This window comes from Drosophila grimshawi, unplaced genomic scaffold, assembly GCF_018153295.1.
Source record: "Drosophila grimshawi isolate 15287-2541.00 unplaced genomic scaffold, ASM1815329v1 contig_1377, whole genome shotgun sequence".
NCBI lineage: Eukaryota > Metazoa > Arthropoda > Insecta > Diptera > Drosophilidae > Drosophila > Drosophila grimshawi.
The window spans coordinates 18,644,712-18,663,761 of NW_025062900.1; the positions used below are offsets into that span (position 1 = coordinate 18,644,712).

Consider the following 19,050-nt stretch of genomic DNA (forward strand, 5'->3'; position numbering starts at 1 on the left):
ATTTGTCATTTGTCGATAAAGCTTTTCCATCCGATATATAATTTTAATCCCATCCTTGCTTTCAAAATCGTTTTAATAAAGCATCACAAAGTCTATTCTCAAAATAAAAAACTTATTAGTGTCATATTTCAATAACGAATTTAGCGGTAGAGGTAATATTAAAGGCATGTAAGAAAAACATTCACGAGTTAAATTTATACATTGTAGTACATAGTACAGTGATTACAGCATCTTTAAAGCGAAAAAAAAAATATATATATATTATGTACAGATGTCGAAATATATTGCGGTCTAATCTAAAAACACTAAAACTAAACGCTCATGCTTGACTTTAATAGAAGCTCGCTTATCGAAATTGAGTCTTATATTTAATTAAATTTAGGTTGTCAACATAGTGTTTCTTAAAGATAGGTGAGTTCCACAGTTATCAGTGGAGCACAGTGGAAAGCCCTCTGGATTCCGTCAGAGCTTACAAGTCATTCATTCTGACTTGTTCATGAGTACAGTAAACACTTCATTTATGGATCAAACATACAGTCATACTTAAAGCTATGGCGAAAGCATCTTATTTATAGCTGCTTTGAAATAGTTTTCACTCGAATATAGAGTGATTTCAGGGGGCCAAAGCTGGAAAGGAGCAATGAGATGAGTGTTAAACACTTCATCAAGACTTGGAGATCCGCTTCGGCACGGTTCGTAAAATAACCCGTCTGGTAACCGTAATACTGGGTGACCAATGCAACAACAAAGCAGGCGACTCCCAGGAAATTGTGGAATGCTTTGTTTAGCAGGGGCGTGATCAGTTTTTTAACCCGCATCGAACAGAGAGCAGCCAAACCGGAACTCATGGCCAAGAGGCAGAGTATGAAGGCAGTCAAGCCTGCAGCGGGAGGGAATAACAAATTTATTTGATTATTTACAAATGTGTCTAAATTCTAGGGGGATGATTTCTGTGTGCGTACATTGAAGATTTTCTTACATTATGCCATTATTATTAATGATGGCCATTTGTATAACTTAATGTGAAAGAGAGAGCATTTTTTTCTGAGTGTACTACTACTACTGCTTCTACAACTCACCCAATATGCCATGCGTGGATTTGAGCAGAAACCCATTTTGAATCATTTTGATTAGAGCCCCGGCGGCGCCACAGCCACCGCCCAGGATCATGAGTATCCAATGGATTGTTGTTTTTGTGGAACGCTTGTAACTGTTGGTTAGCACATTGCCGCCATAGTGGACCATAACACCCTCGGCCATGAAGAAGGAGAACTGCCACAGACACATCCTTAATATTAATAGAAATAATCAACTCCTGCTAGAGGATTCAACCTACTCCAATGGTGACCAGCCAGACATGCAATCCGGTGCCCTCGAGGCCCGTGCGCAGTGTCAGATACGATATACAGATGGTTATGAATCCGATGCACATCTGATTCAACACATTCAAAACGCGTTCCAATTGCTGCAACGGCTCCAACGGGGATTCCTCATGCACTGAACTCTGCGACATTCTCGCAAGAGCGAAGCTTGATCTAAAATGTGCATAAATTGAATTCTAATTTAGCGTAATATTATTTGGGTTGTATATCGAACTAGTTGAGTAATATTTAACTCATTCTGATTTATATAACGAAGGTATTCCGAGTATATTGGTTTTGTGCAATGTCTGTCAATGTCCTTAAAGCTTGAGCCTTGAAACTTGGAACATAAACTGGTCTGTGCACGCGTCAGACAAAGTGTCAAAATTAGAGGAAGGTAGAAAATCGAAATGGGAAAGTTAAGCTATTTAATTTCTATAGATCGTTCAATAAATATGAAATTTTCTGTTTGATTGTGGGACGTGAGGTCCACGGTTGGTGCACATTTTGAAAAATCATGGCATATTTTTAGGCTGAAAGCTAAAACGAAATAATTTAAATTCCTGTCAATGCTGAAGAGTGCCAAGTATCAAAATTGGAGTGCTACGTTCACTAGGAAGGTAGGAAATCGAAATGGGAAAGTTAACCGATTTAATTTCTATAAATCGTTCAATAAATATGAAATTTTCTGTTTGGTTGTGGGACTTGAGGTCCACGGTTGGTGCACATTTTGAAAAATCATGGCATATTTTTAGGCTGAAAGCTACAACGAAATAATTTAAATTCCTGTCAATGCTGAAGAGTGCCAAGTATCAAAATTGGGGTGCTACGTTCACTAGGAGGGGAGGAAATCGAAATGGAAAAGTTAACCGATTTAATTTCTATAGATCGTTCAATAAATATGAAATTTTCTGTTTGGTTGTGGGACTTGAGGTCCACGGTTGGTGCACATAGTGAAAAATATTGCATACTTTTAGGCAGTCATCTAAAATGAAATAATTTAAATTCCTGTCAATGCTGAAGAGTGCCAAGTTTCATGCCTATCATTTGGCTAAAATATACAAATAATCCAGGGATGTAGGAGGTAGGGTTTGGTGTGAGTCATACAGGAAACATTTATTCATTTTTTCATTTATTGTAAATGTAAGTAAAGTTATTCCGTCTGCTAAATAATTTTAATCCCATCCTTTCTTGATGTATAGAGAGCATCTTTCAAAATCGTTTAAATAAAACATTAAACAAAGTATTTTCAAATAAAACTCTTATTTATTCCATATTTAGTTCAAGAATTAAATGTTCATATAAGTATTTCATATAAAACATTTTTAAATACATTAAGGCCTAATCTAAAAACACTAAAACTAAACGCTCATTTTTGACTTTAATAGAAGCTCGCTTATCGAAAATGACTCTTGTTATTTTTAATTAAATCGACAAATTTAGATTGTCGAGTACTTTTTTTTCTTAAAGACAAAGGCGTGTTCTACAGACATCAGTGGAGCTATATGGGTTTCATCAGAACTTCCAGGTCATCCATAATTACAACAGAAAGATCACCAAATCGAGTATACTCTTCAACATATTGAAGCCGATTTAAATAAGCTGTGATTTGCTTAGAATATAGTTTTATATGATATAGTTATCTAATGCTCATCATTATCCATCTTCAATGGAGTCAAATATTGACGTTAGTAAGTTATTTGCATTGAAACAAACAGACAAAATTAAAATGACTTCCATAAATCAAAATTCATTACATTTTTATTATTATCATTTTGATTACCATATTTCGATACGACTCATTTAGTTAAAAACTTCACATGTGGATCAAAATTTTGATGTTACAATTATCTATTGACCTACCTGATAGTGTCAAATGCGAATCAGTATTATAATTCATATGACATGTACGTGACGAATTCTTATCTATAATTTCGCTCTGACTATGCGAAAACGATGGGAAAAATTCAAAGGCATTTTTTATGTGGGGGATTCCGAAATGCGGTTTTGTTTTATTGGGGTTTTCACAACATTTAAAATTATTTAGGAGCGTATTAAATATAACACTCGAGTAGAGTGATAAGGTGAGCTCAGCAGACAATCACTTAATACCTTATCCATTTGTATTATTTATACATATTTACAGCTAAAGCGAAAGCATCTTATTTATAGCTGCTTTGAAATAGTTTTCACTCGAACGTAGAGTGATTTCAGTGGACCAATGCTGGAAAGGAGCAATGAGATGAGTGTTAAACACTTCATCAAGACTTGGAGATCCGCTTCGGCACGTTTCGTAAAATAACCCGTCTGGTATCCGTAATACTGGGTGACCAATGCAACAACAAAGCAGGCGACTCCCAGGAAATTGTGGAATGCTTTGTTTAGCAGGGGCGTGATCAGTTTTTTAACCCGCATCGAACAGAGAGCAGCCAAACCGGAACTCATGGCCAAGAGGCAGAGTATGAAGGCAGTCAAGCCTGCAGCGGGAGGGAATATCAAATTAATTTGATTATTTACATATGTATGTAGCATGTGAAGTACACTCAGAGAAAGATAATAACACTGAATTTCATTATTTGTTTCTGAATTCTAAAACTTTTTAATAGTAGAAAATATTTAGAAAAAATTTAAAATAAAATACTTTACTTTTGGAATTGTCAATTTAGGGCAGATGTTTCTTATTCTTAGAAAAATATTTTCTTATATGTAGGCGTGTTTATAGATTTTTATATTTTCTAAATTTGAGAGCGATTTTTTTTCTGAGTGTACTACTACTACTGCTTCTACAACTCACCTAATTTGCCATGCGTGGACTTGAGTAGAAATCCCTTTTGAATCATTTTTATGAGAGCCCCGGCGGCGCCACAGCCACCGCCCAGGATCATGAGTATCCAATGGATTGTTGTTTTTGTGGAACGCTTGTAACTGTTGGTTAGCACATTGCCGCCATAGTGGACCATAACACCCTCGGCCATGAAGAAGGAGAACTGCCAACACACCAATTGATTACATCAAATGCAAATGGTAATACATTTCTAGAGGAGATTGAACCTACACCAATGGTAACTAGCCAGGCGTGCAGTCCGGTGCCCGCGAGGCCCGTGCGCAGTGTCAGATACGATATATAGATGGTTATGAAACCAATGCACATCTGGTTTAACACATTCAAAAAGAATTCCAATCGCTGCAACGGTTCCGACTGGGAATCCCCATGCACTGAATTGTGCGACATTCTCGCATAAAATGGAGACTCGTTGACGAACACAAACGAGGCTGTACGCTGTGCGGGATCCGGAGAGGGGTATGCTCTTGAAACCGCTCTCGTCGTCGTGCTGCCGTAGTCGACGACTCTCTGCTGGCTACTGCTGACCGACGGCAGATGCTCTGTCATCGTACCGAACAACTTACACGCTTCGCGGCGTTTATCAGCTCACTTTGTGCGTGTGTGTGTGTGAGTGCTTGTGTGAGTGTGTGTGTGTGTGTGTGGCAGTAATGTTCTTTTCGTGTTTAATTTATAACAATACGTTTTCTTGGCCGACTGATAATTGCGCTTATTAGCTGTTAACTATTGTCTGGTAGTTTTTACTATCAATTTATTGGCATACTATTAGTAACTACATCGTATTCACTGTAGTATAAATTCCAATCTATATATGTATATATATATATATATATGTTTTAAAAAGTGTGATTTGTTGAAACGCCCATTGACTGTTTGGGATGCCGACAGTAATTAAACTAATCTCAATAAACAACACTTACGGGGAACAAAGCGTTAAATGTGCATTTGGAAGTGTACACTGAGCAAAAGGGAACAAAAGGAGTAAATCTGAGTGTATTCAAATGTAAAATGGTCCAATATTTATAATAAGTAGAAGTTTAGTAAGATAATTTTACCACAGTTAAACATGCTCAATAAAATAAAAACCGAAACTACTTCATATGAAAACAAGTACATCAAACAATATAAATTTATAGTTTTAAAGCATTCATTTGCAAATTTCTACTTTGCTATAAGTACCAAACATTATTATTCTTATTAACGATTAATAAACTAGGCCTTGGACTCCAAAACCAGTTTACTGGGCTCAAATTGATAAACAAAAATTGTTTTGTGAGCTATTTGATGATAGTTTTTAAATGTTTGCTTATATATCTTACTATTTAAATATTTGTAAATAATTCAGTACTTAAATTTGCTGAGATGCTTGAAATTTCAGAGTACGTACTTAAATTGTACTTGAAATAATATATTCCAGAATGGGTACCCACCGCCTCCTCCCACTTACAGTCCCATCATTATATAGATGATTAGATTTTATATTCGAATCTCAGAAGAATAACATGTGGTATACTTGATTATTTCTTTCAGTGTACGCTTACAAGTATGTGTATTGCATGCATCTGGCATTGCCAACCACAAACCGCAAAATAAAAACTAATATTTCTGTACATATATACAGCTACATACATAAGTATATAACTATGCATCTTTATTGCTTGGCATATTATATTCCTCAGGGGAAGCTGTGCAAATACAGAGCCAGCATTATAGAGCAATAGCTGAAAAATACTGGTATTTTTTCGATTTGCATTGCAAATATTAACGTTATTATTTGGCCTTTATATGAAGGTCGCAGAAGGGACACCAAAAAAAGTATATATTTGCTTGTCCCTAAATTAAAAGAAAAGTTTTTATGGTGTGAAAAATTAAATACACCAGCCCACAATTAATAAATGATATAAAAAGCTTATGGAACTTTATTGGGTATTGAGAAAATAATAGAAAATGTGTACACACTGAAATGTTTGCGCATTTTTTCTTCCTGGAAAAACTGGCATTACTCGATTTCCAGCTTGGCAAATTGTTTGCAGCATATTAGCGAAAACAAGTTAAGAGAGCATCCAGTTTTGGTCAAAAGCAGCAAATGAGAACAAAGTAAAGTTATAAGCAAACTTTAAATGGAGTTGTTAGCGCTCTTTTCTTAATTCTCTGGCGAGAATCCGGTCTGGAATCTCAGGACAGAAGTGGACGCAGGGGAAAGCAGATGGAGGCAGGGGTGGAGGCTGCAGCTGCCACCCAGCACATCTCAACTTTAAATTACAAATCGGATACTCATTTTGCCATCAGCCAATTTATAAATAATTTAAGATCTTTTTGATAATAATTTTATGTCAATAATTTCGATTTTATTTGATTTATAACTAGCATTTATTTGATTTTTAACTAGCTTAAATGAATCTTAAATATAAATAGGAACTGAACGATTTTTGTGCACTGCTTTAACCGCAGAAACTAATACATTTTTGATATAGCGACTTGATCGGTGCGATGCTGGTTAAGACCATGGCCAGCAGGGTGGCAACTTGCATGAGTATAACAAAATCTGCTCCTTGACCGCGGAATATCTTGGTCTGTGTGTAACCGTAATACTGTGCCAGCGAGGCAATCACATACGTGGCCAGGCTGAGTAGGACGTGAAACGTTTTGTTGGCCAGCGGGGAGAACAGCTTCGATAGACTCCTTGCCAGCACAGCGACAATGCCACTCAGCAGTGAGATGAGGCACAGAACAAACGCTGCGAATCCCAAACGTGAATGGATCGTTACGCCAATTGACCAGTCATCCCGTATTAGCTGGACAAGGCACCCGGCCACACCCATGCCGCCCCCGACGATCTGGAGCACCACATGGATGGCCGTCTTCTGCTTGCGAGTGTAGCGCAGCGTTAGCCAGTTGCCATCGTAGAAGCACATCGAAGCCTCGGCCATGACGAATATGAATCCAAAGGAGACCAACCAGACGTGCAGACTAATCTGACTCAGACCCGTCCTTAGGCAGCTCCAGCTGATCCAAAACGTGACGAAGCCGATGCACAGCTGATTCAGCACATTCAAACCGGCCTCAATATGCTGGAGAGGACTCGTCGTCTGGGGTTTCTTTGATGTCATTGTGATTTTATTTTATATTTATATTTTATACGTTTGTATTATATTTATTTATTCGAGCACTTCTTTTTATGCATTTGTCTACTGAATTATTGAATTATTTTAATATGTTTAATGTTGAACTGATCCTTGTTCAGTTATTAAAGTTTTTCTTTAATTTATTGAGTGAGGTTCGTATGGACTGCTTTGCTTTTCACAGGATGTTATTTTAGAGGTCCTTTAACTTTATATTCAATTACACTTTTTATTATTTATTCGTCGAGGATGCAATTTGGGAGGTCCTTTTAACTTTGTTAACTGCTTTTACTATCTGATTGAGAACAGCTACTACGTGCAAGAAACAGACAACTAATTTGATGACACTTTATGCACTGCCAAACGTATTTATAGTGTGTACCCATTAAAAATGATTAGCAAAGGGTTATTGCAATTTGAGGTTGCATATGTATATAAACGAGTACAATTTTTACCTTTCTGCATTTTTATAAAGTTTGTAAATTTGTAAAATAAGATTTTCCTATAATGTAGCAAGTCCTTATCTGCAGTTAAGACAAGTGAACTAGTTTTGTATGTTGTTCCTATTTTCATTATATTTTATATTAATATACTATTTTAAATTATTTTCAACTTATAAGAAATTTATTGAAATAAATTGTTTCCTAAAGAGTACAAAATATTTCCGGTGTACATCTTAGAAACATTTTCTGCTCTTAAATGTTGTCTGTTGAAATAAATTATTGACAGAAAAAATATATATTTGTGATGTTAACTTAAGGGCTAATTTAAAAAAATAAAAATCAAATGATTCTAGTTTTAATTCATGGATTATTTTATACCTCAAATAAATTAATTGAAAGAGATTATATAAAAAAAATATAAAAATTATTTCTAGTGTTAATTTAAGGACTGCTTTCTTATCCACAATGAATAGTTTTTCTTTTATTGAAGCTGTGTAGAGGGTAGTACTTAGTCAAGCACTCATATCTATGGGTTCGACTATCAGTAAAATGGAGCTTACAAATCGATTGCATGGGTCTCAGAGGATTACAATTTGTATAATTATATTATCGCGAACGTATACAATACGTTTGGAATGTTTGGTCAGTAGAAATGTATTTGCTGAAATCTTTAATTGCATCACTCGAGGAAACCTATCCATTTTGTGTCCGTTAGCACGTTGGCTCTTCTGGGTCTAAGTGCATTGAGTTTTTGTTCCGGTTGTTGTTTCGATTAGAAAGCCACATCGTCATCGACAGCTATCAGGGACTTGTTCAACTGCGAGCACTTACTTTTTAATATTAATGCTATTTTTGGTCAAATAGTTCAGAGTGTTAAAACCTTATCAATTTGCAAAACTGCACGTACTATGATAATGAACGTGTTAGCCAAGTCATCGGGTACTTATTCTGTATTAGACCCAAATACCCAACTGTGTCCAATTTTACTACTGCAAAATGATATGAATGAATACGCTGAAGGAAACCAGTGACATCCACGTACTTCTCACCATTTTCAATTCTCAGAAATACATAGAACATAAGACGTGTTTCTGATAATGCTAAATGTGATATTTTTTTTTGATAAGAAAATATTATTATTTTTTACATACATATCTAAATCCGATTTGGATTTTTTTAAGGCAAAATACTCTTGTGGAGTTCTTTTTGGAAATCCAAGAAAATCTTCCTGAATTTCCGACAAATATTTATATTTTTTGATCGGGCTGTTGTTTAAAACATACAAAAATAGTTTTTATAATTTTAATGTTTATTCGTATTTCTATTCTCACAATTACAACGTTCAGCAGAATAGAATATAATCTCCACAAGAACAATTTTTTTTAATTGATCTGCGGGTTCTTAACTGGAATAATAATATTGGATTACCCACTCACCGTAGAAGACGTTTACTAATAATTCTTTTTTCTCGTTCTGATCTTAGATCCGTACTGTGTTTAATCTTTTAACACAAATAAATAGGTGGTCAAATAAAATATTTTAATTGTAATTTAATCTGTCAATTTAGTTTTGCAGTTCCGATCAGGAGTGCTAAGAATTTTCTACCTTATTCCCTTCAACACTTGTATTACAAAACTATGCTGTCCATAATCAAATCAAATCGTATTCTATAATAATATTTTCCCCATAATAAGTAGTGCAATTTTTAGTGCAAAAATTTTCTCGTTCTTAGAAATAATTGAAGTTATAAAAGAAAGGCTTGCCTTCAACGCCAAAAATATGGCCATTATTTATATATATTTTTTTAAATATTTTCAATTATAATGAAAGGCATATTTTTGTATAAAATTTAGAAAAATTAAACAATGCAAATCACACAAAAAAACTTGGAGTGCTACGTCCACTAAGAGGCTAGGAAATCGATACAAATCGATAGTCGCAAATCGATAAAGCCACATGTCTTCCACAATTGAAGACTGCAGTTATTAAATTCGGTTGGATATAGGCGAAGAGAGCAGCTTTTAGGGATACATCAATTTTACATTAAATAATCACAAAAGTTAATTTTTTTTTATTTCGTTTGCATATATAAGCATATAGAACTATTTAAGATTGGATCCTGCTCTCAGCACTTTGGACAATCGGAGCCTTCACAAATGTCGCACAGCTTGGACTCGATTTGGTAATATTCGGTGGCCTTCTTGTTCGTATCGTAGTAATCGTAAAGGACAATCGGGGCAGGCTTCTGATTGGCAACGGAATGGGTCTTCAAGGCCTCGATGGGCAGACAGGTGACTTCGCCCTTGGCCAGGCTCTCAAAGTAGATGACCACCATAGAGTCATCATTTTTGGTCTCAACCAGCTGAAAGCAATCATGAAAGAGGGAGCCGGATTAGCTGAGCTCGAAGAGAAGTAACTGTAGTTGTGGACCTACCCGGACGCCCTTAACTGCTTGAATTTCCTTGAAGCTGTCCTCGTCGACCGTGAAACCGGATGGCAAGGACACCTCCAATATGGCCATATTGGATGCCTTGGCCTTGCCCTCCTCGACATACTCAACGCACACGCTCAACTCCAGTTTGGATGGCGGCGATTCTGGCTTGATGATCGTTTCAATCCTGAAGCTCGGCTTTGGATCCTTCTCAATTATATTGTACTGGTAGGCGATCTGCAGCAGAGCGGCACCAGTACCCTTGGCCTCATACGACAGCGACTTGGTGCCCTGCGGGAATTCGACGGTTTGCAGCAGCAAATCATTGTCAGCGTTCAGTTGAAGTTTTTCCGTTTTCTCGCGCAGACCCTGATTGGAGATGGACACTTCCCATCTGGCCGGCTCATAGCCGGACTTTTTAGCGAACTTAATGAGTGCCCGGAGGCCAGCAATGGTGTCCTGTGTGGAGGAGAAGCCACCATAACTATTCCGTTGCGCCACCAGCCAGCGTATCGAATTCAGCACCGAGGCTGGCGTCTCTTGCTCCGTTTCGAGCAGTGCGAGCAGGGCATATGAGGTGATCTCGATGTCGCGACTGAAAATCCAGTAACACCAGCGGTCACATTTGCCGAAACGCACCTTTTGATCATCCTCGGCCCACCAGGTGCGATCGTCCTCGGTCTTGGCCAGTGCCTTCAGTGTGGCCACATGCTTGCCAGCATCGGCAGCCTTCACCTTCTGCAGGGCATACGTGGCAATTGCCCGGGGCAATAGTTCCTCCTTCGTATTCACCGCATTTGTCTCGGCACTCAGATAGGCTACAGCCTTATCGATGGCTGTCTGATTAGGTTTCGGTTGCTCCATCAAAGCCAATAGCACATTGGCCGTCATGGACAACCTGGAACTCTGCGAGGTATAGAAATACTCGCCATTCTCAAAGAAGCTGCCATTCTCCGCCTGATGATTGATGAGGAATTGATAGCTGCTGTCCAGTTGGTTGTCGTCCACCTTGATGATATTCTTCATCTGGGCAAAGGAGCTCAGCACATACGCTGTCAGCCAGGTGGAGCCATTGCGTTCCGGATCCTCCTCGCGCCACTTGCCAGGACCAAAGGAACTGTAGCTGCCATCGTCATGACGATAGTGGAACATACGCTGATAGCCCTGCTCCAAATTGCGCTTGATGCGTTTCTCCAGTTCGGGCGTTAGCTTATTCAGGCTGTTCAGATAGTCATGGACTAGATAGTTGGGCACCATTGCGGACATTGTCTGTTCACCGCAGCCGCTAGGCAAACGGAGCAAATGTTCCATATTCTTGACGACCGGACCGAGCAGATCGCCAACGAAACCGAATTCAACATGCTGCGAATCGGGCACAATATCATCGGGCAAGTCCAGCTCGATGGTGTCCTTATGCTCGTGCACATCCTTCAGATTGACGAAGAAGGCACGATTCCGATACTCGGTGACGCCCTCGGGCACTACCTTGAGCGTCTTGTGGATAGCATCGCCGGCCAGCGGTGAAATTGCCGTAAACTTCAACAGTATGCTGCCAATGATCTTTGGACGCAGCAGGAAATTTACACCGGCTGCCGAATTGGCTTCCACACGCACCGTTTGGGAACGCTTCTGTTCGCCAATCACCTCGTTTGAGATATCCACAAAATCGTATTCGTTGTCCTCGTTGTCCAGCGAGACCTCCACATCAAGGTTCTTGGGCAGATAGTTGAAGACGAGAGCGGGCACATTGATTACCTCGCCACGTTTCACAGAATACGGCAGACGGACGGACACAAAGAACGGCTGGAACGTTTTGATTTTAAGCTGATCGTCGGTGACGGCCAAACCCTTCTCCGGATGCACGGCAAATGCTGTCACCACCCAGCTTGTAATTGTATCCGGTATTTTCTTCACCCATTTGAAGATTTCTGTCTTGGTATTCTCGATATCGTCGAATATCCAGGTCTCCACAAAGTTCTTGCGCACGACAGGAGCATTAGCAGCAGTACCAGCACTACCAACACCAACACCTGACTCAGCGAAATGAGCTGCAGGTGCAGCACCAAAAGCCGCAGCGGTTGTTTGCAGACCATCACTCGCTACCATTGCTGTCTTGCGATGGGCGATTGACTGAAAGCCTGCAAATTTAATAGAAATAGCATTAATGAATCAAATGGCTAAAAGTAAATCAATGAGGGAGTAGTTGGCATATTTCATAGTATATGTTGTAGGCCATTAGGACAGAGGAGTTCTAAGGATATTGCGACGCATCTTTGTTGTCCGATTGTAAGCAATTCTCTGATCATTTTTAAGCCGACAGGTCTGAATACTGTATTCACTATATGTAAGGAATTCTCTGATCTTAATACAAATTTGTAACTTTATGTATTCCACGTCAAATCTATTTTAAAAAATGAATACTTATGTGGTCTCCTCAGTATGACTGAGGAATTCTGTGATCCTTTTTAACCTGACAGATCCATTCTATAATACGAATACAGTAGGTAATCTCTTCACTATATCTAAGGAAGTCTCTGATCCCAATAACACTTAACGTTTTCGTCGGCAAATCTATTTAAGATCTACATTGTTTTTAATCTTATGTTTCTTATGAACATCATCGGAACGCCTGAAATCATTCTCTTCCTTTCTAAAAACAGACTTCCTTCCTTCTGTGTCGGATTAGTTGCGATCTTCTATTTCTATTGAAAAATCCAGTACTTTGGGTAGGCCTATGAGTATCCATTCATATTCCATCTAACTAGACATTTCCAACTAGATCTTCAACCCCATAATCGTTTCATAGGATTTTTTGCTGTAGATCATCCTATTGATTCTCTCTCGCTCTCTTAACTGTTTTTTACTTACCTATACCATATTTGGGTGGAGTGCGATCATAGAAGAAGTTGGCATTGGTCATGGTGACAACGCCGCTGCGTTCGCCCGGATAGTAAGAATAGCCACCCTGCCAGGCTGTATAGGTACTGTAGCGACTGAGGCGCCATGAAAATGAATTTTTGCTGATATCATTGTTGCTGCCCAAGAGCAGAACACTCTGATCGACGGCCATTAGGCCAACGAATGACATTGGTGCTGTCCTAATCTCCAGCTCAACCTCGGCGCCGGGCTTAACCTCGGCGGGTGCGGTGATATTAATTTGATTCTGCAACTTGACAATCACATGGAATGTTGTCTCGGCATAACGAAATTCGCCAGTGTCATCCACATAGTAGACATACATCTTGCCATAGGGTGTCGTATAGAATGACGGCGTCATACTAATATTATACACGGTTTTTGGTTCACTGAGCACAACGCGTTCTGTGTGCAGAACATTGCCACGTCCGATGATGTTGTACACAAAGTATTTGAGCGGACGACTCGAGTTGAGGGTCACCTGATATTCCTGACCGATTGTGAGACTGCAAATGTGTGGATAATTGAGATAGAAATCATTTTGGATTGGGAAAACACAAACACAGCTACATACCCCCAAATGTCCTTGTTGGGACGTTGTACGTCGAGGTTGAACCATTCACTTGCCTTCTCGATTTCGTCGGGAGTTTTCTCAACCTTCTTGGGCTCCCTATACGGATAGGTTGTGTACAATTGACGCTGTTCGTCCTCAAACTCTAGCTGGATGGTGTAGTAACGGGTGTAGTTCTCCATGTCCGGCAGATCGGGCAGCACCAAATTAAAGACAGCTAGACTGGACTCATTTAGATGGCTCTCGAATTCCAGGGTTTTATTCTCAATTTTTGGCAATTCCGATTCGTCACCGTAATGGCTGCGACGAATGCCCTCTGTGAACTTGACCTATGCAATTGGATTAAATGATTAGCTAGTTATACGTGAATTGAATGTGTGCCTAATGTCTGCCTCACCTTCACCGGCGTCTTAGTGTCCTGGAGCAGTGTGCCATCCACTAGGCTTATCTTAAAGATCATCTGGTGCTCCTGGTCCGGCTTAAAGGAGTAGCAGCTCTGATAGTCCGCACAGTACATTTCATAGCGATAGGGGAATATTTGCGTGCCAGACGTTTCATTGAGCTGAACACCCGTAAATTCCTCCTCAACGGTGGCCAGGATCTGGGCATATGTCGATGATGTCTTGTGCGGCAAATAGCTGGCAAATTCCTTAACATTAATATCAAACTTGGCCTTGCCATTGACCATGTCAGCGGAACGAATAATTGCATGTCCCGGTGTGTCTGTGCGCACAGTTTTGCCATCCACATTGCTCCAAGTGCTCGACTCATCCGTGTGCAGATTGAGCACAACTTTCCCATTAACCGGTTTGCCGTATGTATAACTGTGACCAGACAGACCAGACAGATAAAGATACAATTTCTATTTGGGCGGAGGAGAAAGTCAGTGTCCTACTTACTTGGCCTTGATTACCACCTGCATGTCGCCATCCCGGACAGACACCTGCTGTGTGGCATCCATTTTCACGATGTACTTAGGCAGCACATATTTCTCCACATTGAAGTAGGCGCGCTCATTCTCAAAGGGATTCCCGTTCTGAGTGGTCAGTGTCCACGAGCCCAATGTGGCGAAATCGGACAATTCAAATTTGCCCGTATAGACACCGGTGCGGGTCTTGATGTGCTTCAGTTCCTTAATGCGATTTTTTTTTGAATCCTCGAACCATACAACAACTTCATCATCGGCATCCGTCGGCCTCAGATTCTCGTCCAGGAAGAGGACGCGATAATTGATTATATCGCCAGGTTTATATTTGCCCTTGTCCGTTTGCAGTGTCACATACGGCCGGAATTTCTCCCAGTTGAGTTTCGTGGAGTTTTTAAAATCCAGCCCGGACACACCCTCGGCGGTTAGGTTATAGTCACCCGACACCAACGGGGGCAGCTTAAAGGTGATCTGCTTGGGCTCATCAGCGTTGGCCAACTCAACCGTTTGGGTGTCATTGTACGACGGACCCGTAATCCCAACCTTCAACGTAACCGGCTCCTTGGTATGGTGCACAGCCACAGCAACATTGTAGTCGCGATTCGAGTGTATGGTTCCCGGGCCAACAATGGTGTATTGACTGCACCAAAAAACAAAACACAAAAAAAAATAGTTTGTTACTTAATTAAAAATAATCAGCATAGGTCGACATTGATTTCATTATCTATATAGACATATATATTTAAATACTGGGTCAATCATTAGCATTTGTTTTTCTATTTGTTTAACCTTTGACTTTTAATATTTCACAGAGGTGGGCTCTGTTTAATCTACATACCTCATTATTTATTAAAAATATATATTTTTGTTGCTGGCTGCTTTATCAGTTCGTCTTAATTTTAGATTTTGGTGTTGCCCAAGGCTCCATACCTAATTAAACTTATTTATTTCATTATTTTTTTGTTGGTATTCAATTTGCTAAGGTAAATATTCCCAGAACCTGATTCTGTCGAAACCGGCTCAGAGTTGCGAGAGAGTTATGTAAAAAGGCAACAAAAATGCAAACCGATGAAGACATTTTTTTTGTATTTTGGCTCATTCGAAGCGAGGTTCAAAGCACTTTGACTGGCTTCTATTTGACCAAGAGAAATAAACTACAAAGGTTTATTCAATACACAAAAATAGTATGCATATATAGAATAGCTGATCTTGCTAGAAAAGGTTGGATTAGGTTTAGAAATTCCAAAACTCTCACAGCCTTAAAAAGTAACTAATTGCTATTGGCAATGGAAAATAATTTAACAACTCAAAATTACCTAGAAATTGTATAAGCAAATAATAATAAATAATAAACGGGTTTGTTCAGGGTAGAAACACTTAAAAAAAATTGATAAACATGCAAAAGTACTTAAGAAGCGATAAATGTGAATTTTTTATTAAAAATAACACTCGAAAAAATAATGTTAACTAAACGAAAATATATGTATAAAAAAGAGACATTTAAAAAGTAAAAAAAGGGTTGTAATGAGATAAGCAAATATGCATAGCAAATAAGCGTTAAGTAAACTCAAAATCTGAGCTATATTATATAGAGATACGCTTTAACAAAGGCGACTTTTATATAAGATCTCGTTTCTATTTGTTTTCCTTGACAACGAACTGAATAATGCAGTTCTAGTATACATTTAATGGAATATAACGGAGATATAAGTAATTAACTTTGTATCGATTATTTGAGAACTAAAATTAATGAATTTAATTGAATTTAATAAAATGAATTATTATTTTTGACAATAGCCCCGACATATTTATGAGTTTAAACTAAAGGTCACTAGCCGAGGCAGTTGAATGTATATTTTGGCATTTTATATATTTATATAACTATATGTGTATTTAAAATTGTAGTGAATTTGTGTACTTACCCTTCGCATTTGACTGGTTCGGCCATTTGTAATAGGAGCACCAGAACCGCACTAGCGATGACACCAAAAGCGTCTAAGCGTCGCATTTTGTTTTTTGGTTTTAGTTAACGGGGAGTAAACGAGAAAATAGCAAAAACTTGTAATTGAATAGCGACTTGTGAACAAATATAAAATGCGGTTGGGGGAAAAGCTCAAGCAAGCGATGCCACACAACCTACCGGGCTCAGAGCTGAGCTGCGACTGGTTGAGCCGGTGACACACGGGATTTGTTTATAAGTATCCCTGTGTGTATGTGTGCGTCGGCTAGACCAGTCTAAACGTTCGCTTCGACGCCGACTGCGACGCCGGCAATATGTATATGTGTATTTGTGCATGTACAATAAGAATAATAAAAAAAAAATACTCGATGATAATTAAATTGAACAAGAAATTGAAGAAGACTACGTGGATGACCAGATTTATGGATTTCATGAATGTGAGTGTGTGTGTGTGTGTGTGCAAATAGGTGTGTGTTATTTTAACAAACTAATTAAGCAGACGGAAAAAACACACTATTAAAAACATGCTATTAAAAACACACTATAGTTGCCGGAAATCTTATCGCCAATTTAATGTACTTATTATGAAATGACAACTTACTAGGAGGTCTGATTTTTATAAGCTATGTTAAAAAATAATAAGCTGCTCTAGAGCAAATAATCTTTTAATTAATTAGACTTGTAAATTTCGCAACTTTTTAATAAAGTAAATAAAAATAGTAAAATATATTGATTAAGGTTGCCTCAAAAGAGCATCAAATCAATAATAATAAAATGCACGCTATTTAATAAATAATAATCGTAAATAAATATGTGAATATCTTTGTATGAATATTTCTTAAAAATTCACAGAATATTCGATTTTTTGTACTTATATAGTCAGCTTTTAATTAGTTTCATCATATTTTCACAAAAAACATGATAAATGATTTCGCTTGACATATCTGATGTTTTTTTTAACTCTTATTTTTAGATCAAGATAAGTATGGCTACATTATGTAATAATGTGAGTCAAAACAAATTAATTCAATGCATGTCATAAGCTAAAATCGCAATGAACATATTGTTCCAAATGGCTAATTATATTTTTAAATTCGATGCCGAATAATCATATTGTACCAAGTGGCTAATTATATTTTCTAATTCAATGCGGGTTTTTTTTGCTGCTTTTGTTTGTTTACTCTGATACCGAATGTATCCAGGGCATATTGGTTTTGTCATGCTGTCTGTCCGTCCGTGCGACAGTATGAAAGATAGACACTTGTCTTAAAGATAGACTTCTAACTTGGAACAAATACTAGTCTGTGCCCGCGTCAGACAAACTGCCGTGCTACGTCCACTAGGTAACTAGGAAATCAATAAAAACAATAATCGAAAATCGATAATGCCACATATCTTCTACTATTGGAAGACTACACTCTCCAAATTTGGTTGGTATGTTTTCGTTCAAAGATCGGCATATGACACGCCCACCTCCGACGCCCCCAGGCCCCCGGCCATACAAGTCGGAAACGACTATATTTTCCCCTCAGTTTTTGAGTTAGAGCCATCAAATTTGCTAAGTATATTACTGGAAACCGTCTTAAGGAACCCACAAGATATATGGACACGCCCACGATATTACTCCCACAATTTTAAAGATAGAGTCACCAAACTAAGAAGATAGCTTGCTGGTAGCTTCCTTCAAATATCGGCATATACATTTTTAGACCCAGCCCACACTCGCCGCACCCAGGAACTTTGGCATTACACATCTGAAATGCGCATATCTTCACAATTTGTAAGATGAAGTCGCCAAAAGGTAAACTTGGAGAATACATTACTAGGAGCCTCCCTTAAGTATTTGCACCTGTTAACAGATTACATATTGGTACCAGAGTATTTCGCAGTCGGTTAAGCACGGCAACGTTCTCGCTCTGTTTTTTTTGTTGCTGCTGATAAGTTGAATCAGTGCTTAGCACTTTAATTGTGAAATGTTTAGTGTTCATTAAAGATTTTATTTTTATCACATGCGAATAAAATTAAATATGGTACATTGATTTATCAAGTTTTTCCTGTTTTCCAATTGGCCATGACGTATTCTATACACATACACACACACAGGCACGCACACACATACATACATATATATATATATGTATATGTATATAGATTTTCCTAGATAATAATTGGCGAAGTATTGGTGACTGGGAAATTCCGAAAATGATTTTCTTGGAACCGCGAAATCTGTGTCGCTTTATGGTGTTTGTTCGTGCAATGTTTACAAATTTATTTGTTTATTTTTATTTTTTTCTTACTTGCAGCTCTTTGTTGTGGAGTTGAAAATGCTTTTTGTTTTATTTATGAGACACTCAAGTTAAGTGAGCGCTTTGATCGGGAGTGCCAATTGAACAGAGCCGGCGAACGATATGAATGACAGCTGTTAACTGAACGGTGAACGCTGTTCTCTCCGTCACTCTTTGCTTACCACCACCTACTC

General features: G+C 38.4%; 4 protein-coding genes across 5 annotated transcripts; all 4 read right to left on the reverse strand.

Annotated features, from left to right (window-relative positions):
• Positions 1 to 369: 369 nt before the first annotated feature.
• Positions 370 to 1,530, reverse strand: LOC6571111 (transmembrane reductase CYB561D2). Its single transcript, XM_001997281.3, has 3 exons — positions 1,337 to 1,530; positions 1,080 to 1,272; positions 370 to 880 (listed from the first exon to the last, which is right to left on the reverse strand). The coding sequence occupies exons 1-3, from the start codon at positions 1,511 to 1,513 to the stop codon at positions 570 to 572; spliced, it is 681 nt and encodes a 226-aa protein (XP_001997317.2). The 5' UTR covers positions 1,514 to 1,530; the 3' UTR covers positions 370 to 569.
• Positions 1,531 to 3,340: 1,810 nt separating this feature from the next.
• Positions 3,341 to 5,101, reverse strand: LOC6571112 (transmembrane reductase CYB561D2). The gene is made up of 3 exons (XM_043214485.1): positions 4,417 to 5,101; positions 4,156 to 4,348; positions 3,341 to 3,838 (listed from the first exon to the last, which is right to left on the reverse strand). The coding sequence occupies exons 1-3, from the start codon at positions 4,750 to 4,752 to the stop codon at positions 3,528 to 3,530; spliced, it is 840 nt and encodes a 279-aa protein (XP_043070420.1). The 5' UTR covers positions 4,753 to 5,101; the 3' UTR covers positions 3,341 to 3,527.
• Positions 5,102 to 6,592: 1,491 nt separating this feature from the next.
• On the reverse strand, positions 6,593 to 7,364 carry LOC6566522. The gene has a single exon (XM_001992802.2). The coding sequence runs from the start codon at positions 7,311 to 7,313 to the stop codon at positions 6,645 to 6,647; it is 669 nt and encodes a 222-aa protein (XP_001992838.1). The 5' UTR covers positions 7,314 to 7,364; the 3' UTR covers positions 6,593 to 6,644.
• A 2,440-nt stretch (positions 7,365 to 9,804) lies between these two features.
• Positions 9,805 to 18,994, reverse strand: LOC6566523 (CD109 antigen). Of its 2 annotated transcripts, XM_032739624.2 has the most exons (8): positions 18,869 to 18,994; positions 16,534 to 16,606; positions 14,586 to 15,251; positions 14,084 to 14,510; positions 13,690 to 14,015; positions 13,068 to 13,621; positions 10,203 to 12,337; positions 9,805 to 10,130 (listed from the first exon to the last, which is right to left on the reverse strand). In XM_032739624.2, the coding sequence occupies exons 2-8, from the start codon at positions 16,557 to 16,559 to the stop codon at positions 9,894 to 9,896; spliced, it is 4,371 nt and encodes a 1,456-aa protein (XP_032595515.2). In that variant the 5' UTR covers positions 16,560 to 16,606; positions 18,869 to 18,994; the 3' UTR covers positions 9,805 to 9,893. The 2 variants fall into 2 exon arrangements, with proteins under 2 accessions (XP_032595515.2, XP_001992839.2); XM_001992803.3 differs by lacking the exon at positions 18,869 to 18,994 and having other exon boundaries at positions 16,534 to 16,776.
• Between the last annotated feature and the right edge of the window lie 56 nt (positions 18,995 to 19,050).